Source organism: Poecilia reticulata, chromosome 11, assembly GCF_904066995.2.
Source record: "Poecilia reticulata chromosome 11, P_reticulata-male-v2, whole genome shotgun sequence".
Taxonomy (NCBI): domain Eukaryota; kingdom Metazoa; phylum Chordata; class Actinopteri; order Cyprinodontiformes; family Poeciliidae; genus Poecilia; species Poecilia reticulata.
Window position 1 is genome coordinate 1,251,037 of NC_088840.1, and position 27,922 is coordinate 1,278,958.

The window sequence follows — 27,922 nt, forward strand, 5'->3', positions numbered from 1 at the left end:
GGAGGGCAACAACCCAGCAGCAGGACCACTACCTCCGCCTTTGTGCAAGAAGGAACAGGAGGAGCACTGCCAGAGCCCTGCAAAATGACCTCCAGCAGGCCACAAATGTGCATGTGTCTGCACAAACGGTTAGAAACCGACTCCATGAGGATGGTATGAGGGCCCGACGTCCACAGATGGGGGTTGTGCTCACAGCCCAACACCGTGCAGGACGCTTGGCATTTGCCAGAGAACACCAAGATTGGCAAATTCGCCACTGGCGCCTTGTGCTCTTCACAGATGAAAGCAGGTTCACAATGAGCACATGTGACAGACGTGACAGAGTCTGGAGACGCCGTGGAAGCGGTCTGCTGCCTGCAACATCCTTCAGCATGACCGGTTTGGCAGTGGGTCAGTAATGGTGTGGGGTGGCATTTCTTTGGAGGGCTGCACAGCCCTCCATGTGCTCACCAGAGGTAGCCTGACTGCCATTAGGTACCGAGATGAGATCCTCAGACCCCTTGTGAGACCATATGCTGGTGCGGTTGGCCCTGGGTTCCTCCTAATGCAGGACAATGCTAGACCTCATGTGGCTGGAGTGTGTCAGCAGTTCCTGCAAGATGAAGGCATTGAAGCTATGGACTGGCCCGCCCGTTCCCCAGACCTGAATCCGATTGAGCACATCTGGGACATCATGTCTCGCTCCATCCACCAACGTCACGTTGCACCACAGACTGTCCAGGAGTTGGCGGATGCTTTAGTCCAGGTCTGGGAGGAGATCCCTCAGGAGACCATCCGCCACCTCATCAGGAGCATGCCCAGGAGTTGTAGGGAGGTCATACAGGCACGTGGAGGCCACACACAATACTGAGCCTCATTTTGACTTGTTTTAAGGACATTGCATTAAAGTTGGATCAGCCTGTAGTGTGTTTTTTCACTTTAATTTTGTGTGTGGCTCCAAATCCAGGCCTCCATTGGTTAATAAATTTGATTTCCATTGATGATTTTTGTGTGATTTTGTTGTCAGCACATTCAACTTTGTACAGAACAAAGTATTCAATGAGAATATTTCATTCATTCAGATCTAGGATGTGTTATTTGAGTGTTCCCTTTATTTTTTTGAGCAGTGTATATTTTAATGGATAAGATATTTTCTCCAAACATACTTCTTTATGGTGAACAGAAATTAATAAGGATTACCTACAAAATGAATAAGAGTCAAAAGGCGGTGCTCAACTGTTTATTTGCATTTGCATGGCTCTCAGCAACTTCATTTAAAGGGGAGGGGGGTGTTAGGGGAACACGGACACACAGCTTTTTTGACTATTTTTGGCAGTGTTCGACTCTGACAAAAACCTCTTGCCGAAAGCCCTCAATCTCCATGCCCACGCAAGAACAAGGTGTCAATAGCTGTCGAAAATCCCATTTTTCGTCCTGTGGGAGGTGAGCCTTTTTTCATTCAGTGTCATCAATAGAAAGAAAAAAAGTCCGGAAGAGACAATAAAGCTGATAATTAAAATGAGGTCGATAGGTTAAATTTATTGTACGATTAGTTGATTTATCGTTTATCGCAACAGGCCTACTTGAGTGTTCTGATTTATGGAACTCGGAGGCAGTGGCGCAAAAAGTGGGTATGAGCGCATGCAACGCATAGGGGCGCAGCACCAGATGGGGTGTCAAAACCCCGTCTGGAGGGGGCAGCACCTCCTCCAGACGGGGGGATGTTTTCCCATACACTCCAGCTCAGTAAAGCCTGAGCGTAAGGCATTTACCACATAACGAGGTAAATGTAGCGAGTTCTACCTGTCACGTATAGTCGCCTCGGGGGGGGGGAGGGACGAGTGTATGTTTTCTACGCTCCTTCACCCTGACGTACCTTCCTTGGGAGGAGGGGGGTGCGCCGATTTATGTTTTCGCATCCACCTGAATAATGTGTAGTTGCGCCACTGCTACGAGGTTTCACACCAAACCTATTACCTCACAACAGCGGTCACATTAGTGTTTGCATTCAGAAAAAGTCATTAGAAAATTCATAAATAAAGATCATATAACACATGGCCATGTACATTATGATTATTAAATATTCTTCATCAATGTTTAAAAGACTGAAAAACTACATTATCGGTTTGTATTGTTAATGGTAGTTACAGCTATAAGCCCACAAAGCCCTGGCATATTTGGATTTAATGTAATATTTTAATTTAACTAACTTCTCATAATGTTTTCGACCAGACTCCTGAAATGATGGAGAATTAGTGAAATGAGCTAAGGAATAATTCCACAATTTCCTTCAATCTTAAAGAATTGAAACTCTTTACCAAAGATACATTTCCTAATACCAGTAGAAACATGTAATATCAAGCTCAGCAGTTAGAAGAAGGCTTTGATTGCTGCATTGCTAATAGATTTCTCACTGATTATTAAGAAAGGTAAACGTAGTAAACATTAAGTTTTTCAGTTTTTTTAAAATAATGTTCATAAATAGCTACATAGATTTTTTTAAAGTGCTTGTTTGAGCTATGACTTTCTGATTTCCATGAAAGCTTTGGTTAAATTAAAAATAATTCTGAATCTTTATCTGCTATGAATAATGGGGCCGAACTGTGGACTGTAAATGCTGTCAAACATCAAGCAATTGACCTCAACTGAACAGCACCTGAGTGTTTTAGGATTATTAATGTTTTGGAGGGTTTTTTGTGTTTACAGCTGATTCTTTCAGCTCCCTTGTGACTGTAAATGCTCGATAAAGCATTGTTTTGTTGTAAAATCTTCGCTGCTTGCTGTTTTAGGCAGGTGTGTGTGGCTGTGAAGAGGGCTACACTGAAGTGATGACATCTGACGGTGTGTTGGATCAGTGTACTGTCATCCCAGTGCTGGAGATCCCAACTGCAAGTGACACCAAAGCTGACGTGAAGACCATCCGAGCCTACAACCCCATCCAACCTGCAGCCAGCGCACCGGGCAGAGCAGGGAGAACCTGGTTCCTGCAGCCTTTTGGTCCAGGTAACACACTGTGGAGGCTGGTTCTCTACCTCAGGTACATTTCCATGCAAATATTTAAGCATGTTTCTGTTACCTGGGTTGAAGTGAAGAAACTTGTCTGCATCACGAAGATCAGCAGGTTAGTGTACAGCATGCAGCAAACAGACTAACGACTTGAAAGAGACAAAATGGAAAATATGTCTTCAGGCATTAATTTTAGTTGTGCATGTGATGTGTTGTCATTTGTTCATTTGTTTATTTATGTGGATTTTCCTGATGAAACAGTTTATTATCTCCATTACAATACTTTGAAATATTTTGTGCTGACTCATAATCACAAGACTTATAAGCAATGGAAGATTTTACTCTGAGCTTGGTGTGTTTGTTGGTTTGTATTTTTTTGTGTGTTTGCCTATAATGCATCTTTTAAAACTTTGAATAGTTCTAGAATGTCTAATATCATGTTGTTTATGAATTCCAAAATTTTTAATTTTATTAAACCTTTTTTATTGCATAAGATCCCAATGTGATTAATAAAACTATTTTCCAAGGGAGACCAGTTGTAAATAATGCCAGTAACATTTGTTTCAAGAGTTCATACTGAAATTACAAGATGCATTTTGATGCTCACTTTAATTTTCAAGGTTTTACTTGTGGGTATGGATGAGTTTGTAGTGCATGAAGTGTTATAAATCACTGGACGAAAAGTGGGATTTTTGACCCTGTATTCTGACGCAAATGCAGCTAGTCAGCGACAGATAGACAGTTGGCGGGGGCAGCGCAGTCGAATGCTGTCGAATGCGGAATCCTACAAGAGGAGGAGGATGGATGGGGGAGGGGGGTGTTAACAGTTTAACGACTCTACTTAACATGTGAATAGCAACAGGAGACCCACGTGAATTGTCAGTCATTGGATGAAAAAACAATGACATCACAATTCATTACTTACATGTGATTGGTTGGTAGATATCTCCCTATTGGACACACTAGACCTTTATAATTACAGGCCTGGTTAAGCCCCACCCTAATAAATTATAAAAAATAACCCAGAAATAAAAATACACCAAGCGCAAGGCATAAGTTTATATTTTAAATTTTTGTTGAAAAAGAAAGTGCTCCTAACACACGTAATATATATTTTAATGGACAAGATCGTTTTCTCCAAACATACTTCTTTATGGTGAACAGAAATTAAAAAGGATTAGCTACAAAATGAATAAGAGTCAAAAAGCGGTGCTTAACAGTTGATTTGCATTCAAACTGTTTGGCAGTTTCGAGTGCTGCAGGTATGGGTATCTGGCTGTACTTCTTAGGTACTGATCTTTTCATTGCACCCCTTTGGAGTTCTGACAGTTGGCTCACTTCCCTCCTAGTTATCTTGATTTTAGCCTCTAACCGTCTTTTCCATGGTGGGTATTTTGTCTCATGGTTGCTCTTATAGCCAAGCATCTCAAGGATCACTGATGCTGAGTTGTATATCAGCTCATTGGTTTCTGTTATGGTGTTGGTAGGGATAGTTCTCAATTCTGCGTTCACATCTTCAATGAGACTTTCTGATGGTACTTCACTCAACCGTTGTAATTGGCATCGGGGTTGCTTGGTGTTCAATCGGGCCACGATTCTCTCTCTCAGGTCAGTTGCTGCCTTGTTCAGCTTTGATGGTTCATTCATTACTGTGGCTACATACCCAGTTTCTGGGCAGGTAGTTGGAGTTAACTCCCCTCTGACCTGGCGTCCTGGCTCCTCCCCCTTGCCGTAGCACTTGTGTTGTACCCAGGGGTGAAAAGTAGTTTTAAATTCTTGGGGGTACTATAACAAAAAAAAAAAAAAAAAAAAAAAAAAAAAATATATATATATATATATATATATATATATATATATATATATATATATATATTGTTTGTTACTACCCAATAGTAAGTCACGCCTACGCCTCACAACTCTTCGGACTCACTACTGCCCAGTTATCTGTCTAACAGGTCCGGAAAATCCCCAAAACTTGGGTCTTACCCTAGAGATAGTTTATGGAGAATTATCTGTTTAAACTGGGGTCGGAAAGGACTCGTCTAGCTCTGACTACCTTCGATCCAGAAGTTATGACCCGAGGAACAATCAGCTGAGTAGCCCTCACAGCTGCATAACCCCTACAACCACTCCTGTTAACGGTAGCTCCTCTCCTAAAATAACGGCACTTGTTAACGGCTAGATTAAGTTCAGTGACTTAGATTTAAGTCCCAGGGTCATTATTTTAACACTCACCAGAGGAAAACACAAAGCCACCCTATCTCTAGAATCATGTATGTTAACTTTACTATATTTAGGAGAACCAACAATAATTAAGACTGACACAATTAAACACTCTGTTCACAATTCTCATTGGAATTTTAGAATATAATTTTATTAAAATTCCAATGAGAATTGTGGAATTTTGGGTAGAGGCAGAGGAGTTGGTCGGATCTGGAACCAGGGTCAGTGTCTGGTGGAACTCGTCCCTTCTTGGCGGCGTGAAGTCTTTGAGCTTCCCTTGGTCCCGGGGTGTAGTCCTCTGCTGGTCTTTAGCCTGCTTCCTCTTGTTGGCTCCTCTTCTGCGCCGCGGACGAAGAACCCCTTTCCTCCCCTGTGCTCCAGTTTTTAAGCCCTCTCAACCCAGGGCAGTCTACGGGGCAGGGCTGCGTTACTTTAGAACCTTCCCACGGCGTCTCACTGTCTGTGGAAAGTCCCAACCTTCCTCAACTCTCTTATGACTCATTCATACCTCATTACACCATCTCCGGTACTTTCCTTGTTTTCCGTTGACCATCTGTTTCTGATTCTGCCGCACCCTCGCCCCCACTCAGTGATGACTCACTCCACACTGTTTCTCCTTCTAAGCCTTTCTTTTCTTACAAAACATAATCAATGTGTTACTTTGTCGACCTCTTACTTCAGTATGTTCCTTCCTCACTCATTATCTTTAATCTTAACGATTAGTGATCCTTATACGACAATCAAGCTGTTCAAACCTTACTTTCTATAATGTATTATAACATTCAGCTGATTAAAAGTACACAACATATATTTTTGATTATACATTACAGACATTCCTTCATTGGCATGTGTATTATTATTTTAAACCTGTTACAAACCATAATCATCATTAAATCATTATACAAGGTTTTTTTACTGTTATTTCTCAGGCCTTTATTCCGTTTTCTGCGTGTACCTGGACAGATCTCACATGCTTATACCCGGTTTCACGACACCCCCTCCGTGAGATCGGACGGTGCTTCGCAGAAAACTCAATTTTCTACGACCAAAAGTCCAATGCATCACCACCATGGAGGGTTAGAATGTATCTTTCGTAGCAAGTCACTGGAGAAGATGATGGCGTCCAAGTGTCCACAATCTCGTACTCCGTCAGGTGAGAAGGAGGAGAAGACCAGATGTCGGTGTCTAGCCTATCATCTGCAGCCGAACTGGACGGCCCAAAGGGATCACGGTGCTCCAACTGAGGCGGTGAGGTTGGAGAGAGCACGTCGTCCGCCAAATCCTGCGGCGGGGCCGCTGGAAAGCTACAACTTTCCGCGAGTTCCTTCAACAGGTTCTCAAAGTCCATAGCAAACGAAGGGGACTGCGTCTGGCAGATGCAGGCGACGGAGGAGCTGACGTTGCTACTTTGTTCTTGGAGTGATGGGAAGGGTATGTCATCAGTCTGGCATGCTTGCTGAGATAAACCGAGAAGCTCAGTTTGGGTACTCTGTACGTGAGTTGCAATGCTGGTTTGGCACCCGACGTCGAAAACTCCCCACCCTGGGCAAAAACTCCCCACCCTGCGGCCCAAAGGGCTAGGATTACCTATTTACGAAGCCAACAACGTTTGCCCTGACCCTTGATGGAGAGATCTTGGTAGGCAAGATAAATGAGGATGGACACGACCAGTAAGCCCTCAACAATAGCATCTTGAGTGGATCTTGAGTGGTGCTGCCCGGGTAACGTGGGATTAATCCGAGGATTAATTCCATCAGCAGGGCCGCGGTGTCGATGGAAAGCCAAAGGCATGCCACTACGCCTCGTCGCCAGTTGATGCGGGTCCTACCCATTAGATAGCACGCGAAAAGGAGGGGGCGAGATCCCATCGCCTCAAAAAGATGGGGCGCAGGATGATCTTTATGAGCCCTTGGAGTGAGACAAGCACCCTTAGGAGTTGCCCGGTGGACCAGGACCCGGTATGGCAGTAGACAACCCAGGCCAGGATGAATCCGAGCTGCTCAATGGTACTCACTTGAACGGGCGCAAAGAGTGTAGAGGGAAGGGAGGAATTGGTCGAAGAATTAGATGCCATATCGTCCTTTGTTGTTCCCTGGTTTAGATCCGGTCTTGATTGCGTGGTGAAGATCGGTGAATGGCTCGTCGGCACCCGACAGCCCTCTTTTATGCTGAAACAGGCTCCTCCTCTGGGGGGAGGGGCCGATAATCCCTCCTCTTGCGATTGCAAAGCATTTTTAGCCACGCCTTCAAGACAACCATTCCCAGGATCAGGGCAATGGCTACGCCCAGGAGGCCCAGCAGATATGGCCATAACATGCTCAGAGCATTTAGCAACCAATGCTCGATAATACTGAGACCTCCACCAACCACGTTACCAACCTCCTCCACTACATCCAAAACGGTGGTGGTTAGGGTAGAACCCAAGGTCTCGTACCAGTAACAAGCATGCTGCTGCTCTCCCGTTCCACATTTCTGCCACACCTCCCTGTAGCTGTTGCAGGTGAGGTTTGAATAGAGAAGGTTAGGGCCTACCCAGTCAAACCCGGAATCCACTTCTCCGTCACATAGACTCTTCCTGAATGCATGATCTTCCGCAATGGCTATAAGAGTGTCGGGGATGGCAGGAACAGGGAGATCTAGAATATTTTTGCGCTTTTGGAGCTGGTATCCCAAAATTGCATCAGTGCAGGTTTTGGCCCTCACAATCGCTCTCCGCCATTGTCCTGCAATCTTTCGCCAAACTACGTCGGATGCATGGGTGTCATACTCATCCGCATAGTGTTCCTTGCAGTAGTCTTCCCACCCTCGGACTGTCTGGCAGGGTCTTCTTGCTAGTCCAATGGTGCATTGGGTTTTATTAGTATTGCAAGTCATGGGCCAGGGCCTCGGAAGGACATGGTTGTCAGGTCTCCAAAAAATACCTGGCCAAATCACACGATCTTTAGAGTAGACAGTAGCAATGTATTGGTATTTAATCCAATAATTGTGGGATCCATTGAGGAAAGGCAGAACCCAAGCTTGCAGTTCTTCCTGTTGGAGTCCCCACCATTCCCAATCCCAGGCACGATGATAGTCCTCGTACCAGGCACGGAGGACGAGCTTCGCCGTTTTGAAGGTTTCAGGACTGGGGGAGTGATATTTCCATGCAGAGTGGAAGGTGTTGCTGGTTTGCCAAAGGTCACATCGCAGGGAGGACATTGTCTTCACCCATTCGGTGTCGTTAAGGCTATCAAAAATTCGTCAGGCTACACACTCATCAATCTGTGCAAACTGGTCCTTAGGGGCATTTAGGAGATCATCTGGAGTTGGAAGCGGTTGTGTGCGCATGTCAGCAAAGTACGGTCCTTTCAACCCAGCAGGGGAGCGAACGGCTCCCTCTGGGAAATCTCCTATGAAGTATACCTGGTCTTTGGCTATGCCAGTCCAGGGAAATTAGTCATTCAGCCAAATCTCAATTTCCGTTTGCACCGCACTTGCGCGGACCCATGAAAATGACCAATCTTCTTTCAGAGCCAAAACTATGTAATTTTGTCCTGTGCAACTGACATATTTGTTCCACAGGCATGCATTTAGGATAGTAAACTGATTTCTATAACATTCTTGTTGCGCGGTCTGATACATGAACTGTCTGGGTCCTTGTCTAATCAAGAAGGCTGTAATGTTTTGCCAGACGGGTTGTCCGGGCCGCCCTGTCGGTTGTATCCGAGTGCTATTATCAGTAGTTCGGTTTTGATACAGGGTCGCCGGGTCAATTTCTTCTTCTTCGCAATTTAGGTGATAATCTCCCCAGAACTCCCCTCGTGGGAGCCAAGTCCTGCAGCCTGAGGACCTAAGTGGGGCTGAATAAATCACCTTGGTGTCCCAGTATCCTTGGGATGGCGACAGCGATAGGGGTCAGCAGGCCTTGTTACAATGCCACTCTGGCATGCCGTGGTCTGGATGGATCCAGTTGCATCGGGCCGTCTGTCGCTCTTTCTGATGCATGATCCGTATCCAGCAGATTACTCCATCTTTGAGGGGACTGTAACTGTAGATTTCCCAGGTGCGGTTTAGGATGTCATCAACCGTGGAATCATTCAACTTGTAGGCTCTGCTTTCCACATACTTCTTTCCATTCTTTTTCTCGAATGATCGACTATGGTTCTGAACAGAGGACTCGTTGTCCCATGGCACAAAAATAGAGGTGGTAGTGGTATTCCAACAATTGAAGGTAAAGTACTTGGAGCGACCATAGAAAACTCTTGAATGCGTGAGATGCCATGGCCCTACTCCTACGAAGTATAGGATGGTGATGAGAATAGTAGTAGCAGATAGTAAAGCGAAAAGCGTAAGCAGGGCTTTGGTGCAAAGCGACATGTCCTTTCTCGTAGTCGTTTTCCGTAGCAAGGGTCGTTCAGGGGTGTCCGGTTCGTCGTCTGTGGTGTCGTCCGACTCTGTAGGATCATCCAGCGAATTCGCTCTTGTTACCACACGCCTTAAGCGGGTTTCTTCCATATTGGGTTTCTTAAAGCGTAGGTCAATGGTGTTCTGGGATCTGCTGCATTTGGTCTGGCGCCGATCTTTGCCAAGACTTTGGGGTGCCACTGAGGAACCGTGGTTGCAGCAGCACGTCTGATGGCTCGTCCTCGTAGTAGCGAACTATATACTGGAGAAGGGTAGGGCAACTTAGGTTCCAACCCCCTCCACACCCATTTCCAGAGGAATACCCTCCAGCAATCCGGTCGAGGAAATGGGCTTTGGGCCGAACCCTCTCTTAGTGCTTGATCTTGCCAGGCCTCATACGTGTAGCCTATAGGCGACGGTACTGTAATGTACGTACACAACGACTGTCCATGTAGTGTCAGTCGTGTGCGATACCCCCAGGGTGGTGGAGCAAAGATCCTCTGGTGTGGTGGGTTGGGGTAGACTCTGTCCAATCCAATCTCAGTGGGAGTCTGATGTTATTGAAAATGTAATCATCTGGGTCTGCCTCCATTTTCACTACTGCTCTGGTCATACCTGGTGATGTAGTCCAAATGACCATGTCACTCACTGATATCTCACAGTACTGACCTTGTAGAGGTTCCAGATAATGGGGCCCCCATCAAATCCGTATTTCCTTCCCTCCTAGGGTCAGGTACACTGTATTAAAGATCCATGGGAGTCGTTGTTGGCAGGTCGGCGTACCCCCCGTATGACTGATTGCCTCTGGCGACATCTTCCCTTTCCAAATCGGGAATTCCAAGGGGAAAAAATAATACGAATCATCCCACGGCCGTGGCGTTGCCTCCTCGCTTCCCCGTACTTCCTTCGCCTCCTGTAAGTCCGCGGGTCGAATATAGATGAGGTGGTTGAGGAAATAGACCTCCGAGAGTGGGTAGGACACGGTAAAGTCCTCTCGAGGTATGTCCAGCAAGATGGAACTGTTCGGGAGCTTCAAAAAGGGCCCTTTCTCAGAGAGCCCGGACCAGACTTCTGTGCCCACTTTAAATAATTTGCTCATAAAATATCTCTTCCCATTTCGATATCTATCTTTTCGCTGATCTTTAGACTTGACGACCTGACCCCCCTCTTCCGGTGTATCCATTAATTCTGACTTTTCTTCTTCCGTGCGAACGTGGAGGAGAGCGACTGCCAGGCGCCGGTTCTGGACCTCCTCTTTGGCTTCTCCAGTTCAGTGTAGGACACGGTGGGGTAGACTTTATCGTCGGGCACCACCGTAACTGTTGCTCCCACCGAATAGACTCCTTTATATGGGATTGTGAGCATCCGTACTGACAGCTGAACCGGATGGGTGGTGTCAGGATCAGAGGGCGTCCTCACCCTGTGGGCCACGCCTCCTGGGACCTGCAGGACCCCGTCACGAAAGTTGTATTCTGCTGTTACACGGAACAGGGCCGACTTCTCTTTGGGTCTTGCTGCGTTGCTGCCCCACCCATCCAGCTCAGTGGTGCAATAGTACAGATCTGACGTCCGTATCTCACCCTCTCTTGGTACGTCCGGCAAATCCACTATCGGGATGGTGCAGTCATTAATGACCTCTAAAATCAGATGTGCCCAGGTAGTCAGCTCCCAGGGGCCCGTCCAGCCCCCATTTACAGCTTGTGCTATGGTGTCGTCTGGGAGCAGACTCAATTCTCCCGCAGGGTTGGGACCTGTCTGAGGCCGTAGCACTCGGAAAATTACTGGGGAGTGCGTGGTATTCACTGGTGGAAACGACAGGTGTGCTCGTGCGGGATCATAGGGCCAGGCGGCGTGGACAGACTCCCAAAGAAAGTCATGTGGTCCTTCTTCTTTCCTCCAAATCCAGTCCTCTCTAAACGAGGGTCCCTCCAGGGTGTTAGGGGGAGCCGAAGGTCCCGGAAACCAATGAACTGATGGTATGGGGCTCCCGTAAGTAGGTTGGGCCCCTACGCACGGTTGGAAGAATCGTAGGGAACTGTAGTATCTTCTCACCTGCCAGCCATCGGCCTGTCCCGCTGCAGTCACATCGTCTCTTCGGATTTGTTCATTGCAGGTGGTACAGTAGATAATTTCTTCTCCGTCCCACTGGCAGTGGCACCTCCTTGGTTCTTCTTCCCACCATCCCCATTGGTTTATCAACAGGATCCGAGGCAGATAACTTATTCGGCAATTCCCACAGAACGTAACGCTCATAACTGAAACCGGGGAGACGGGAAGGTCTCGCAGCCCATCTGCCGTCGACTCCTGCCGCCAGGGTTTGTCGCGGCCTGGTCCCTCCCAAGTAAGGGGAAGTTGGAGAGCTGTTAAGCACACTGGGCAACGGTCTTTAGCGCTACTCCACTTTAGCATTTCAGGTTCGTCTGACAGAATTCCATTTTTGGCCCAATCCAATTTCTTCAGGGCTCGTCCTGCCCAGATCCCTGAAGTTGTTCTCCTAATTACAACCACCCCTCTCACGGTGGCCAGTCACCACCGTGACTGAGATAGGGTGGAACGATACATGATTCACTGGCCATTTCACCGGCTTCTATTTCTCTCTAGTCAGGAACTGGCTTGAGCTATTCCACTCCTTGGATCCCCCGTTTCTCCAGCAACACTGTGTTCCTATCTAGATAGGAACTTGTCTGTTGTGTCAAACTTGGGCTTCACTGCTGCGTTCACAGGTTGTTCTCTTGCCTTAATCCACACCCGCTGTCCCACTCTGAATGGCACTTTGGGCGCCGGCTTCTCCTTTTTATCGCTGGAGCCCCGCCCCGTTTCTCTCGTGGCGAACGGTCGTTGGTTGAGCTCCATGGATGGGGCGGGCCTCTCGACTCTGCTTCTGTCGTTCAGGGCCTGCCCTATTTCCACCGCCACGGTGCTCCAGCCGCTGTCGTTAGCATTTTTAGCTATCCAGCCCTTGACTAACCCAATGGTCCATTCTACCACTCCGTTGGCTTGTGGGGTGTAAGGTGGTGAATAAACCCTCATCACTCCATACTTCTGGCACCATTGGTCAACCTGTGCATTAGGGAAATGAGTCCCATTGTCCGTACGCAGCTCCTTTGGGATTCCCAGGGCGCTGCACACTTGCTCCAGCATGCCGACAACACTGTTGCCGTTCGCCTTCCTGGCTGCTTTCACAGTTACAAATCCCGACATTGAGTCCACCAGCACTAAAAGGTACTTTTCACCTTTTCTTCCCGTTATTCCCAGGGGACCTGCTACATCCATGCAGACTGAGCCCCAGGGGATCGTGCTTTTGATGGTCAACCCCTCCAACCGCTGCCCTCGGCGGCCTGCGTTGTATTGTCCACACACTTCGCAGCCCCGTAGCATGCGTTGGACTTGTTTCACTGGGATCCAAAGTTCATGCTCCTCCAGCTCCTTACGGGTAGGCCGTACGCCTGCATGTCCATGGGCTTCATGCACGCCCCGCACGACCTCATCCACGTACTCTTCTGGGACCTCCCGTCCTCTGGGAGTACTGTCCCACTTCTCGGCTCCGACAAAGACAATTTTTCTCTTCTGGACATAGCAGTCCACTTCATCGTTTCCACGCCAATGAGCTCCCTCATGCGTGTGGGCTCGTTGGTGCTCTGCTTGGAGCTCCATTTGCATCTTTAGCTCAGCAATCTTCTTTCACAAGTCTTTATGCGCCACCGGCTTGCCCTTAGCTGTCTCAAAACTAATTTCTTCCCAAATGGCTAGGTCCTCTCTAAGGGCCTGAGCAGAGTAGTAACTGTCCGTCACTAACCTGGCACTCTTGATTTTTCTTTTGGCCAACTCCAGTAATCCTTCCAACACCGCGGTCACGTCTCCAACTTGGGCACTGCCGGGGGCTTTCCCTTTCTGTCTGTATCTCTCTGTGCCATCTTGTTTCAGGATGAACCCCCAGTAGGCCATGTGATCAGATCCTTTCCTCGATCCATCGGTGTAGAGTGTCCACTCTGGCTGCCCCGATGTCTCAGGCGCCTCTTGCAGCCGTCTTTTGTTCGGGGGCTGTGCTGGCCCTATTTCAAGCTCTGGGTCCAGCAAGATGTCTTCCCATCTTCCCCATCGGGTGTTTGTTGCTTTAGTACTTTCGACGGTGCCTTTCCGTAGGTATTTGTGGACTTGGCTCTGTGTGATGACTTTGATCGGTTGCCCCTGTGCTAGGTCTTTTAGCACACTCCAGTATCGAGCTAGTATCGCTAGTTCCTTCTCTTCCTCTGGGTACTTTTTCTCAACAGAAGTCAGGGTATAACTCCACAGAGTAACCAGGCCTCCGTTTTCGTTACTCACTTTGATTATAGCATTGTCGTTTTCACAGCTGATTTCTGCCACCATTCGTTCTGACAAACTCCTCGGTTCCAGCCTCACGGCAGCTTGGATTGCTTTTCTTAATTCCTCCAGATCTTGTTGGTTGGCTGCTGTCCAAACACATTGTTTCTGCCCTGTTTCTTCGTTCTCCACCTTTTTCCTCAGGCAGTTATACAATGGTCTGGCATACTTCTGGTAGTTGGGTACGTGGTCTCTGACATAGTTACATAGTCCCAATATCTTCTGCAGATCATTCTCTGACTGAGGGGGCTGAATGTCCATCAATTTGTCCCTATACCCATCCGAGAGTCCCAAGTCCGACGTGACCTGGAACCCCAAGTAATTCACCTGGAATTGTCCGAACTGGCACTTCTTGAGATTCAGTTTTAGGCCTGCCTTGGTGAGGTTCTCGACCACTGTCCGTAACCTCACCAAGTGTTCTTCTTCTGTGTCATCGGCAATAAAAACATCATCTATGTACACAGTTGCCCCCACGTCTCCCAGTACTTCCATCACGGCTGACTGAAAAACGTTCGGTGAATTTTTATAGCCTTGTGGTAATCTCTGCCAGACATAACTCTTGTCTTTGTGAGTAAATGTGGTCTTATCCTGGGACTGCCTTGCGAGGCGGAGAGAGAAAAATCTATTAGCCAGATCGATGCAGGACTTGAACTTTTTGGCACGCAGTGTCTTCAGTGTGCCTTGTGGGTTGATCAGGCTGGCTCTATTCGCTACCGTTCTCCGATTCAGAGCCTTAAAGTTAATAACTGGCCTCCAACCTCCTCCTGCCGATTCGGGTTTCTTTACCGCCTGGATGGGGCTGTTTGTGATTGGGTTGAGTTCCTCTCTGATGATCCCCAGGGAACTCAGCTCCTTCTCTATTTTGTCCATTTCTCCAACTGCTCCTGGATTCAAGGGGTACTGTCAAACAGGAGGGTGCACCCCACCTTCAATCTGGTGCACGAACCTTTGGCCCAAATCTCCGCAATTGTTCTTGAATCTGGCCACCTCTGCCGAGGCGATGATTTCACGCAACTTCTCTTCCCCAGCTGGGGAGAAGTCACTCTCTTCGATTTTCTGCTCTGTCACTGCCGGTACATCCACTGGTTTGTACCAGCCTTGTGTCTCTGGTCCCGTCTGCGTCGGACCAACCTTCACCAATCTGGCTTTTAGACTTGTCAACCGTCGCTCGAGAGCACGATGATTGTACTTCTTCTTACTTAATTCTTCCAAGTCTTTGACGGTGAGGAGGTTGTATGGACCTTTGATCCATACCACTCCTTTCCAGGTCCCATATGGCATTTTCTCTATCTTTCTGTTGGCAAATTGAACTTTTAGGTGTCCTGTTGTTTCTAGATCTTTACGGGTCATCGACACCTCAGCTCCAGTGTCTACTAGGTAGGGTACTCCTTCCACCTTTGCGTAGATCTCGTCTCCCTCCCAGTAGGCATTCTCTAGCGTGACCCGCAACCTGGACCTCATTACTGTGGCGGCCCTCCGGTCCCGTTCCCACGGGAGACACGGAGAGCCGTTTTCTGCTCAGGGCTCAATGTTCTGTATTCTTCATCCATGAGGTAGGGGCCTCCTCTCGGCTGATGCGAGGGTGCTGGCTGGCTGCTTGATCTCCCCTGCGGTCTTGGTACCCTTGGTTGAAACGCCCTGTTCTGGAAGTTGGGTGGTGGCCTGCCCTGGTAATTGGATGGCGGTCCACTCTGGAAATTGGGTGGTGGTCTGCCCTGGAAGTTGGATGGCGGTCTGCCCTGGAAGTTGGATGGTGGTCTCACATTGGCTTTGTTAGTCGGTTTTACTGGCTGACTCGACTCCTTTTTCCGCCTCTCCTCGTAGTACTGCTGCTCTAGGTCAAATCCTTTCACGGCCACATCCATCTGGGCGATCGTGGTGCCCTTAACTGGCATTTTTACAAATGCTATCTCTCCCCTTCGTCCTTTCGTCACTTCACGCAGCACTTTCACGTACCTTGCCGGAGGGACGGTTTGCTTGAGTGTGTGCCAGAGGGGCTCCAACCGACTCCCTTTGTCGAGCCGTCCCTTGGCCCTCTTAACTTGAGAGTCTTCATCATCCGCATCCTCCAGCACCAACCACTCATAGTTACTCTGGGTGGATTCTGATCCAACCATCGGATCCGCAGTCACACTAGTCAGCCACAGCTTCTTAGCTCCCTCGTGGGTTGTGGTAGATAATACTGTCGGCCAGACGTCCTTCAAATATTCTTCGTTGCTCTCGTCCCTGTTCTTACTCCTGATCACCAATCTGAGGTTCTTGAGCTCAGCAAAGCGTCCTGGCCGACACCAGGGACAATCGGTGGAGCCGGCCCTCTCCGAGGAGCCACAGGGCTTTGTTGTGTTGACCCTGTTGATGCTTCTGGCGGCTCTTCCTCGTCGGCAGACACCTCATCCAGCTTTTGCTGAGTCTCTCGGGAATCATACTTTTCGGACGGGCTGTAGATTATCCGTAATTGGCCGTCATTATTTCCAGGAGGTTGGCGAACCACTCCAGCCATTCTTTGACTTCTGTCTTTTTGGTGACCTTCACCGGGCACCCGGCGATCACCAGCCGGTGACCGTCCTTGAGCTGGGGGCAGTTGTAGCTCTGTTGAAGCCCCACCGCTGTTTCCATCAGGTACCGCAATACCTTTGGGTCCCCAGTATAATGGGCCTGGTAGAGCATCTGCTTGTATGGTGTCGTCCAGGAGTCAAACCCGTCGCCTAACGGCATTAGCTTTACTGGAAGTCGCCGTAATACTGTTTGGGAGTGGAGAGGCTGTGCCTCCCTCTCGAGCCTGGCGGCGCTGGTCTCCTGCTCTGTTTCCGACGCTGGCTGGAGCCCTGATGCTTCATCCGCATCAGCCATGATTGTCTTTGCCTCCGAGTCGCCTATCCCCCAAAGCCTCTCTGGGTACCGTAGAGCAGGGATGGGTCTAGGCTAGGTTGGCTACTGGCTTCCCTTCTGGATACAGCTGTTCATTCTCAGTGGAAGCTTTCCCTCGCCTGCACGCTGTACAGTTACTGCAAGGGTTGCGACTGATAGCCTCATCAGTCGCCACTAACTCTATTCCCTAAGAGTTAGTCTCCCAAGTGAGCTATTCAGACCCTCCCGTCTGTTTTTACTGACTTGGTCAAAGTAGGGCCCTCCTACTCATTAGGGTGGGGCCCACCCAGGGACACCATGTTTGTTACTACCCAATAGTAAGTCACGCCTACTCCTCACAACTCTTCGGACTCACTACTGCCCAGTTATCTGTCTAACAGGTCTGGAAAATCCCCAAAACTTGGGTCTTACCCTAGAGATAGTTTATGGAGAATTATCTGTTTAAACTGGGGTCGGAAAGGACTCGTCTAGCTCTGACTACCTTCGATCCAGAAGTTATGACCCTTTACAGTTGAGGAACAATCAGCTGAGTAGCATTCACAGCTGCATAACCCCTACAACCACTCCTGTTAACGGTAGCTCCTCTTCTAAAATAACGGCACTTGTTAACGGCTAGATTAAGTTCAGTGACTTAGATTTAAGTCCCAGGGTCATTATTTTAACACTCACCAGAGGAAAACACAAAGCCACCCTATCTCTAGAATCATGTATGTTAACTTTACTATATTTAGGAGAACCAACAATAATTAAGACTGACACAATTTAAACTCTCTATTCACAATTCTCATTGGATTTTTAGAATAGAATTTTATTAAGCAAGCTTTAGCAGGGGCATATGACAAGCAGGTTAATTTCCCAAAGGCTATGAAATAGGTAAAAATATAATGAAATCAAATTAAAATCAATCACATCCTATCCTTATTCTTATCCCTAACCTGTGTCACTAAGTTCACTGAGCGAGGCTTTGGGGGAAGCAGGTCAACTCATACCCGATGGTTCTTGGTCTCGGCAGCTGTAATCTTTAGATGTCCTTGGTCAGAGTCTTTGTTCAGCCGGAGCAAAGTCCTCTTTCTGAAGAGAAGCGGAGCAAAACTGTACGTTGTCTTTCTAACGTGCAGGATCTTTGTCATTAAATGACCCCCGTCTCTTCTCCAAGTTGGCTGCGACAGAGTTGAGAGCGTTGGGTAGAGGCAGAGGAGTTGGTCGGATCTGGAACCAGGGTCAGTGTCTGGTGGAACTCGTCCCTTCTTGGCGGCGTGAAGTCTTTGAGCTTCCCTTGGTCCCGGGGTGTAGTCCTCTGCTGGTCTTTAGCCTGCTTCCTCTTGTTGGCTCCTCTTCTGCGCCGCGGACGAAGAACCCCTTTCCTCCCCTGTGCTCCAGTTTTTAAGCCCTCTCAACCCAGGGCGGTCTACGGGGCAGGGCTACGTTACTTTAGAACCTTCCCACGGCGTCTCACTGTCTGTGGAAAGTCCAAACCTTCCTCAACTCTCTTATGACTCATTCATACCTCATTACACCATCTCCGGTACTTTCCTTGTTTTCCGTTGACCATCTGTTTCTGATTCTGCCGCACCCTCGCCCCCACTCAGTGATGACTCACTCCACACAGTTTCTCCTTCTAAGCCTTTCTTTTCTTACAAAACATAATCAATGTGTTACTTTGTCGACCTCTTACTTCAGAATATTCCTTCCTCACTCATTATCTTTAATCTTAACGATCAGTGATCCTTATACGACAATCAAGCTGTTCAAACCTTACTTTCTATAATGTATTATAACATTCAGCTGATTAAAAGTACACAACATATATTTTTGATTATACATTACAGACATTCCTTCATTGGCATGTGTATTATTATTTTAAACCTGTTACAAACCATAATCATCATTAAATCATTATACAAGGTTTTTTTTACTGTTATTTCTCAGGCCTTTATTCCGTTTTCTGCGTGTACCTGGACAGATCTCACATGCTTATACCCGGTTTCACGACAATATACACACACACATTGCTTCTTTGTGTGCTTTGGAGTTTCTGTGCTGATTAATAATTTTTGCGAAGCGATAAAAGCTGGTAGCTCTTGAATTACTACAAAATAAAGCCGTATTTCCCTCAACCCACTGGCTGCAATGTTGACACCTTGAGATGCCATGAGACCTAAATTCTGAACATCATGGCATGGAGTTCATCCCAGTTTTCCACGTCTGGCATTATCGTGACTCCTATTCATTTTATCTTGTAAACTGGTTCTATTGATCCTGTGTCCAGATAGAGGGATAATCAGTAGCCTAGCATCTACAATCTTCTGATTGTAGATCCTACAATGTAGGGGGGGCAGGGGGGGTGCGTGCGTGTGTGTGTGTGTGTGTGTGTATTTACAAGCATGCAAATAGTTAAAAGATTGAAGAAAATACAGAATTATTTATTCTCAACAGTACCAAACCTTTACAAATGACTTTTGACATACATGTGGCTTCTTTTGATCTTATGCATAAAAGCTCTGTTGATTTTAGATTAAAAGATGGAATACAGCTTGTTTTTTTCTATTTTTGAAACATGATCAGAAATGCTGTTTTGGTTCATTAAACATTTTTATCATACACACACAGAAGGAAAGAATGCCATGCAGACCACAGCCCTGTAAATGAACACAAATAATGTGTGATTGTGTGTGTGACTCTCTGTGCAGATGGGACCCTGAAGACTTGGGTGTACGGAGTTGCAGCAGGAGTGTTCGTTTTACTCGTCTTTATCATTTCAATGACATACTTAGCCTGGTAACGTATCAAACCCTTAACAATTATTGTTAATTATTGTTCCACATTTATAATTTTTTTCATAACCTGTGTTGCCATTTATCAGCACTGAGTGATGTGATGGAGCTGACCATAAAGAAAAGTGTTTTAATGAACAAGTTGGATGACATCTGTGATTTTGCTTTTGATAATATATGTAGGATTTTTTAATTACTTGATTATTTCAATCAAGTTGAAATAATCAATAATCAATAATCTATATATATATATATATATATATATATATATATATATATATATATATATATATATATATTAGAGAAGTGCCGATCAGGTTTTTTCCTGCACATACCGACACCGATCAACCATGAGGGCCGATCACCGATATCGATCACATAATTATTATTATTATTATTTTTTATCATAAACACTACCGGTTACATTATGTGGAAAAAGGAACCATGAATTCACCTTAATTTAGACAAAAACTTGTTTTTAATAACTTTTTCCAAGAAGAAAACTTAACAAAACAGGCATTGTGCAAATTATACTGCTATCGGTAATACTATCTTTAACAGACATATGGAGGCTCTGAAGAGGCTAAATAATGCAAAGAGCCAAAATAAAACCTCTCAACATTGCCAAAAAAATTCAAGTATAAAACTTAACATTCAAAGGCAAATACAGGATCCATTACAATAAACAATCCAGAGTTACTGAATGAAAACTTCCTGAGAGCATGGTGGCTAGCTGATTACTGCTAGTTCTGAATGGATTTTTCTGACTGAGAGGAGTAATTATGCAGAGCAGGGAGGAGATTGATTCTTTTTTTAGAGCTTATCTGTCTCATGTTAGGACAGCGAAAGTTTTAATACGTATGTAAAATGTATTTTTTTTAAGTTAAATGCTGCAGCTTTAAACAGAGGTTCGGTGTGAGAGTCACTACCAGGTGGAGCAGAAGCGGCGCTCCGTCTGTGAAATATTACTACCTGTAGCGCGTAGCAGCGGTTCAACAGCGAGAGCAGGACCAGCGTCTTACATCGCAGCTCGAAGACTTACATAATTTTGCGGGTTATTTGTTTAGCTTTCTGACTGTCATGCTAATCCGGGTGAGTGTTTGTAGCTGTGCGCTGCTTTACCTGCTATCTGATCCTCCATATGTCTTTTTTACTACAGTGAGCCTCGATGTAGCCAAACTCCGTCAAGTATCACATTGTTTTTATGTCGTATTAGCTTTGTTGTGTTGATGCATTTTGACCTGCTTCAATTTTCCAACACGCAAACTTTACCCATTCACTCAGTGCGTTATAGTTCCACATCGCTTAGGATTTGTTGCTACTCATTTGTGCAGTGTGAAGGAAAGAGGAGACCAGCTACACAACAAGAGCCAATGATCGCCGATCATCGATCATGCACTTTTCACAAAAATCGGCCGATTATGATAGGTGACCGATCGATCGGCACACCTCTAATATATATATATGTATATATATATATATATATATATATATATATATATATATATATATATATATATATATATAAAATTGCGTACTATATATCTCAAACTGAGTTCTCCATCAATTAATTAATGTGCTGGAGAACTCAGTTCAATTAATGTGACAACTATTAACACAAATCCCTGCTGTAGTTAAATCTGGCATCTCAGAAGTGCCACTTAGTGTGCCATCTCCAAGCAAACAGAACTATTATTCTAACTATCATGGTGACCAACAAATCTTACCTCAGGAGGCAGCATGTTCCAAAATTAACTGGTCAATACGACTGCTTTTCTGAGGCGTCTAGTTCTGGACAGATGTAGTATAAAAGTAACAACATGAGCTTGTCGCGTACTAACATCAACAGAACTTTAAAGCCATGTTGTTAGGAAAAGGTTATAGAGATGGTAAATCTTTTTGTTGATCATCTGCTTCAGGCCATGTTTTCCCTTCACTGCTGCTCTTTGTGTCAACCGCTGTCAAATTTGCAAACACACAATAAATGAGCCTATTAATTATTCAGTCCTTCTGAGATTGATTGATTAATAGGTCATTGTTAAATGGCTTAACAAAGAAAAATCACTCCACTGAGTATTGTCAGGATTTCAAACAGAAGAAAATATCAGATACCTTCAGAAATCCTGGCAAGCTATAAATTAATATCACTCAAATTATATTAGAAAAAAAAGTCTGTCTGATTGGCAACAAATCACAGCTCAACTTCTGGCTATAAAGCACATTAAAAACACTGAAAACCCACCGCATGAAAGTGCTGATAATTTCTGTTAATCTATCTAAATAAAAGTTAAACAAGCATACAGAGCACTTGTCTTGACAGCCAAAGTTGAGTTCTGAATTTTAAGATTTGCTGTTTTTTATCCATCCATCTGTAGATGGATGGATAAAGTAGAGCAATAGAGCAATGGCCACAATAATGTTTAAATTAAATTTTAAAAATTGTGCAACTCTAATTTTAAATTGTAGAATTAGAATGATTAAAATGGAAAATATGTAGGGAATGTTATTTTAACCACTATTTAGTTTAACATAATGTTTCACCACAGACTCCAACTTTAGGAATCAACTAGTTGACACCATTTCTTTGGCAAACTTAATGGACTCCTCATGAACTTTAGTTATATAGAAATTAAAGCTCCATCACATCACTGCTCTGTCTCATTCATTTATTTTATTCATTTGTCTTTTGAGTTTCTCATCATTTGTCCCTTTTGTTCCTCATTTTGTCTTCCTGTGTCACCGCTCTCACACTGTGCTCAGTAATTGTGGTCGGTGCCTTTGCCTCAAGTCGAGGTCTGGTTGTCCCTCAGACGGGGCTTACTGGATGGAACCAAGCACCTGCACAGTGCCTTACACCTGCCCTGCCTGCCAGAAACTAGAACAAGATGAGTTCAATCGGCAGAGCCATCTCCATCAGTGTGTTGCACCTCTGCAGCAGCCGCCACCTTCACAACTGGAGCACTCTCTGCCACCACCTCACTTTGAAACTCTTATCACTTAGTCAGGGACACGCTCACTTCCTGTTGCATCACTACACAACCAAACAGCAGGTGCCTTAACACAGAACAGCTTTTCTCTCCCAGTGGATCCTGTCCTGTGGTGAGGTGAGCTGGACATCACACACTCCAAATGACCGCAGGGTTGTATTGCAGAGAGCTCTCTCCACATCACCGCCACAGAATGGCAGAAGATTTATTCTCTAGAAACAATTTTGCTGCAATGAAAAAAATCAACAAAAACAAACCTTTTTGTAACAGGTTTACATGGAAATAAAGTCTTTAGCAGAGAAGCCCAGTGAAAACAGCAGTTTATCAGCTCAGAATATTAATTAAAATGTATTTAGATAATAATGTATATGAAAAATATTTTCAGTATTAAAGCACCTGAAAGGGAAAGGAGTGTAGTAAGTAATTCATCTAAAAGCTCAACACTTCACAGGTTGTAGTTATTACTACTGTGGCACCATCTAGTGGTCATCCCTTTACATATCATTCTCATACAAAGTCATTTTGTTCGTCAGCCTTAAAGTCATCTGCAATGTTTCTGGGTTGAGATCAGAATGTTTAAAAAACAATTGTTGTTGTTTGTTCAATGTGCAGTAAAAAGCCAAAGAAGCCACAGCGGCGGCAAATGAACAACAGACTGAAGCCTCTGACTCTGGCCTATGATGGAGACGCCGACATGTAGAAGTCTTCCTCCTTACAGACGTACTGGGCAAAATTTTGTCCTCACTCGGGACGCAGGGTTGCTGGTAATACCCACTAGTGTCAGGATCACTACTGGACATTGGTCAGCAAATATGCAGACTAAGTTTCTGACGGAAAAAGAAACCTCTGAGCTCAAGACACTACAACTCTGTGTTTATTAGCAGCTTTGATGTTTCCATTTTAACATTTTAAATGTAATTTTTTTTAAATAGCCTTCATGACTTCACTAACTTCCTCTGGAAGTCTGCCTTTGCTTCTTTGACATCTACTACCACAAATTGCATTCTGATCATATTTAGGGGAGAGGAGGAAACCAGAAGAGATTTGCTATAAAAGCACAAATATTCAGTCATTAGTTGTTCATTTCTTAACAGCTTACTTGCATGGTCTTTGCTCTTGGTCCTTCAAAGAACATTTTGTCTTCTCTTAGTCATTGCTTGATGGACGGAACTGAAAAGTAAAAATTTCACCAAAAAAAAGGGAAAGCGAGCCCAAAGGATCCTCGAACTGCTGTCATCCTGCCTGCCTCTCCCTTCGTATTTCCAGGCGTAATTTTGCACTATATTAGTGCAGCATGATATGTACTTATGTCTCGCTTTGCCATATGAAAACTGCCTCTCTCAATACAAGATGATGTACAACTCTTGTGCTAGAAATGTACAAAAATACCTTTTTGCTAACAGAACTTAACAATGTTTGATAATTTTTTTGTAATACCTCTTGTATGTTGTACAACAGAATTTTGTAAATAGATTTTCAGTGATTTCACTTTGGCTATCTAATACACAATGTAATGCTCCAAATCTCTGTTGTAGCCTTTATTTGAGCGGGTAACTGTGACTTTACATTAGGATTTTTGACCATTTTAGGAAATTTAAGTTACATCAAGAAAATACCCTTACCCAGCTGAAACTACTAGATTAAAAATCTCTCACTAATCTATACATTTCTGATCAAAATCTTAAGAAAGGGCAACGCTGTTTGCATTTTGTGCTGGTGGTTTGTAACCAGGTTGTCAGCTGGTTTCTATATGCAAAAAAAGAAACAGGAGCAAGAGAGAAAACAAACAATGTAACATTTTATTGAATACATAGTAAGTTGCTCCACTCATATCAGACTTTTTAAACATTCGCCCATCCCCAAAAGTTTTCTGTGGGATTTCATTCAAGATAATCCAAACGAGGCTCTAAAGACGACAAGCTGCTTTGTCAGGTGGCAGATAGATGCAACCCCAACCTTTCTGGTCATACTGTCCGCTTAAATGACTTCTACTTTAGATCTGTCTTCACAGCTCTATGAAGAACTACTCATTCACATTGGAAGCCATCAGGTCCATCTAATAACTTTTATTCTCATCAGAAAATGTTAAGATATTCAGCCTTTCAATGGGCTGGCAAATCTAAATGGCCATGTTTGTAGTGTGGTCTTTGAAGACTTTTATTTTGTTCTTTAAGGCCGTCTCTCAGAAGTCGCCTTTATGATAACTGAACTGTAGTCAGAATTAGTCAGGACCTTAATTTGAGAAGGATTAGCTTGTGTCTTCACAGGCAACAAAACATCTAGCTCATTGCAGGTGAAACCTCTTTAGGCCTACCTTTAGACTTTTTTGTCCCATAATGTTTTAGAGGTTTATAATGAATCTCTTACTACATCCAGCTTTGGCAGTCATGGCACTTTGTGAGACAAACTTTCTTGCGCAGCTCAACAATCCTGCCACATCCAAAGACAGAGAACGTCTTCCTACTTTTGTCTTCCTGACAAAAGCAGGAATACTTTTGTCAGGACAGAACTGAAAAGTATGAATACTTTTGTCAGGGGAACTTGACAATGTAATGAAAATGACATGAAATACCCAGATTTTAACTGTTTGAGGCAGGTCTGAATAGAATCTTAAACTTTCGACCATCTGACAATTAGGTCTGTTTGAGTTTAAATACACATTTACCTCTATTATCCACAAAAAGAAGTATCTTGCTTCTGTGTTTTCATGTTGCATATTGCTGTTCTTGCAGAGGTCATCATCCACCTTTGCATGAAATGTGAATACTTCAAAATTCTTTAACATTTTAACCAGAAATGGATTCCAGTTTTCACAAGTTGTTGTTCTTTTCTTTATTTTGTTTTTAGAAATATAGTTGTTTATCTTTGATTACTTTTTCTGCTACTTAAAGGAAACCCATTATGCAAAATGTACTTTCTGATTCCTGCTACTGGAATCACAAACTGCTAATGATGCGGACAGTAGCAGTTTATTTGCATAAAAGTGACAGCAATAAAACAGCTCATTCTGAAAGGAGTTCAAAGTAGGCAGAACTAAACAGGTGGAATATCATTGTCTTAAAATGATTTTGTGCAAAAAATGTAAAGAACATTGTCTGTTTCGCCCATAGATCAATGTTTCTCAGTTCCAGTCCTCAGGAGCCACTGCCCTGTGTGTTTTAGATGTGTCTTTGTTCCAGAACACCTGATCCAAATGATAGCATGACCTCCTCTGCATGTCATCCGGAGCTGCAGAAGCCTGTTTATCACCTACTTGTTCCAGTCAGGTATGTGGCAGAAGGAAACACCTACAGCATGCAGGGCTGGGTCCCTGCAGACCAGGACTAAGAAACACTGTCACACACCCATTCTATGTTGTTTAAAGGGAAGCATATAAGGTTCTCTCAGCCATCAGTCTGCCATGTCTGTGCTTTGTATAATACCCATTTATACTTCAATCTGCATTTATAATCTGTATTTCAAAGAAATTACTGCATTTAGCACAACATTTTGTATGAAAAGACAGACTTTACAGTTTGTAGTAGTTAATTGATACATGACTGACGCCCAGTTGTAGGTGTTTAAAAAATTGAAACACTGGATGTTAATGGAGGGGTGTTCTTCTGGTATTATTCATCTTGTATCACAGAAAATGTAACCTAAAGAAAGCCTTTATGGGAGGGTTTATTGTTAATCTCAAAATTCCTTCAGTAGACGGAGAGGTAATTAATTAAAAATTACATGTTGAACATGTTTTTTTCTCTTCCAAATGGCAGTGCCCTTAATTTTAAACAATAGTTTTAAAATACAACTCTTTGCATTCCAAATGGTCTTCCCTCAATACTCCAGTAATCCAAAATATAACAAGTCACTTCGAGGTGGTAGGAAGGAATTTATTGTTTTGTAGAATGTGTACATGGAATGTTTAATTAATTTTTTTCCTAAGCTTATTATTTGTAAATAATGGTTTTATTCTTAATTTTATTTATTACTAATGTAACATAATGTTTCTTTTTGTACTGCACATGTTTCACATGAAGGTAATTGAAAGAAAAAAACAGGAGTGAATGTGGTTGTAAAAGTGAAAAAGCTACCTTGTAAAAAAAAGTTGCTTCTAAACTTCTTTCCTACTGTTTCTTTATATGTATTTGATTAACTGCTGATAATAAACAATCAAAAATGTGTTCTGTTATCTTTGAGGTGGATTCAGTCAAACATAATTATGAACTGACATTTACTAGATTTCACAAGCACACCAATCGACCCATAACCATAAACCTTTAGCCTCTTCATATACGATACAGCATTTAATCTAGAAGGAAATATGCAAAGTAATGAAGCAGTGCCCAATGTGGTCCAAATCAATAATGAATTTGTGCAATACAAATACAAGATTATTTGTATTGCACAAATTCAGTAACAAGGCATTTCAATGTGCTTTACACAATGCAGCAACCAATTCAGATTTTTTTTCAAATGCAATCATCAAGCAAATATACATCATATTGATCAATGCTCCACTGACTACTAATCAAAAGCAACTCTAAACGGGTAGAATTCTAGCCTTGATTTAATGCAACTCAGTGTTTTAGCAGTTTTACAGTTTTCTATGAGTTTGTTCCAGATTGTAGCAGCATAGAAACTGAATGCTGTTTCTTTCCATTTGGTTCTGGTTCTGAGGAGCAAAGCAGACTAGAACCAGAAGGCCTGAATGGTCTAGGAAGTGATAGTGGAAGGTAAGCGGAAGGACGTTAGAAGATGGGTGATGCTCTCTGTTGATTTTAGTGAGAAGTGAGCAGCCGCGTTCTAGATCAGTCTGATCATCTTAGGCAGTCCTGTGAAAATACTGTTGCAGTGATAAATAGAACTGAAGATAAACTCATGGATGAATTCCTTTAGATATTGCTCTAAAGAAAGACTTTCTAAAGAAACTCTAAATAATAATTTCCAGTAGACTTTTACTCCTAGAAATGTTCTGTAGGCGTGACCCAAACCAGTCCAGTACTGTAGCAGAGAGTCCGACCCAACTCTCCAGTCACTTCAGTTTAACGGTCAACAGTTGACACACCTCTTTCCTTGTTTTTAGCTGAATTTCAATGACTGGTTACATTTCCAAACACCAGCCTGGCTGCATCTGAAATGGATGTTTTATTTGCAGAAACAGATTTCTGTAAGACAAACATTACTTCAGAAAAACGGAATTTTCGTATAATACCTGAAAACATTGTAGTTGATCTGAACTTAACTATCAGTCTTGTAATTTGCGTGCATGAAAAACATCTGGATAGCCCACCAGAGCTGGTCCTGTAGATCACAATATCAGTGATTTGTGCTTTTTAATGGGTTGAAAGAGCCAGAAGG

At 44.2% G+C, this 27,922-nt stretch overlaps 1 protein-coding gene across 1 annotated transcript in view; it reads left to right on the top strand.

Annotated features, from left to right (window-relative positions):
* Positions 1-26,743, top strand: part of thsd7aa (thrombospondin, type I, domain containing 7Aa) — a 132,289-nt gene extending 105,546 nt beyond the window's left edge. The window contains exons 26-28 of the mRNA XM_008421220.3: positions 2,769-2,982; positions 19,512-19,599; positions 23,195-26,743. Of these exons, the coding sequence (XP_008419442.1) occupies positions 2,769-2,982; positions 19,512-19,599; positions 23,195-23,282 (390 nt within the window). The 3' untranslated portion in view covers positions 23,283-26,743. The remainder of the gene's footprint in view (positions 1-2,768; positions 2,983-19,511; positions 19,600-23,194) is intronic.
* The last annotated feature ends 1,179 nt before the right edge of the window (positions 26,744-27,922 follow it).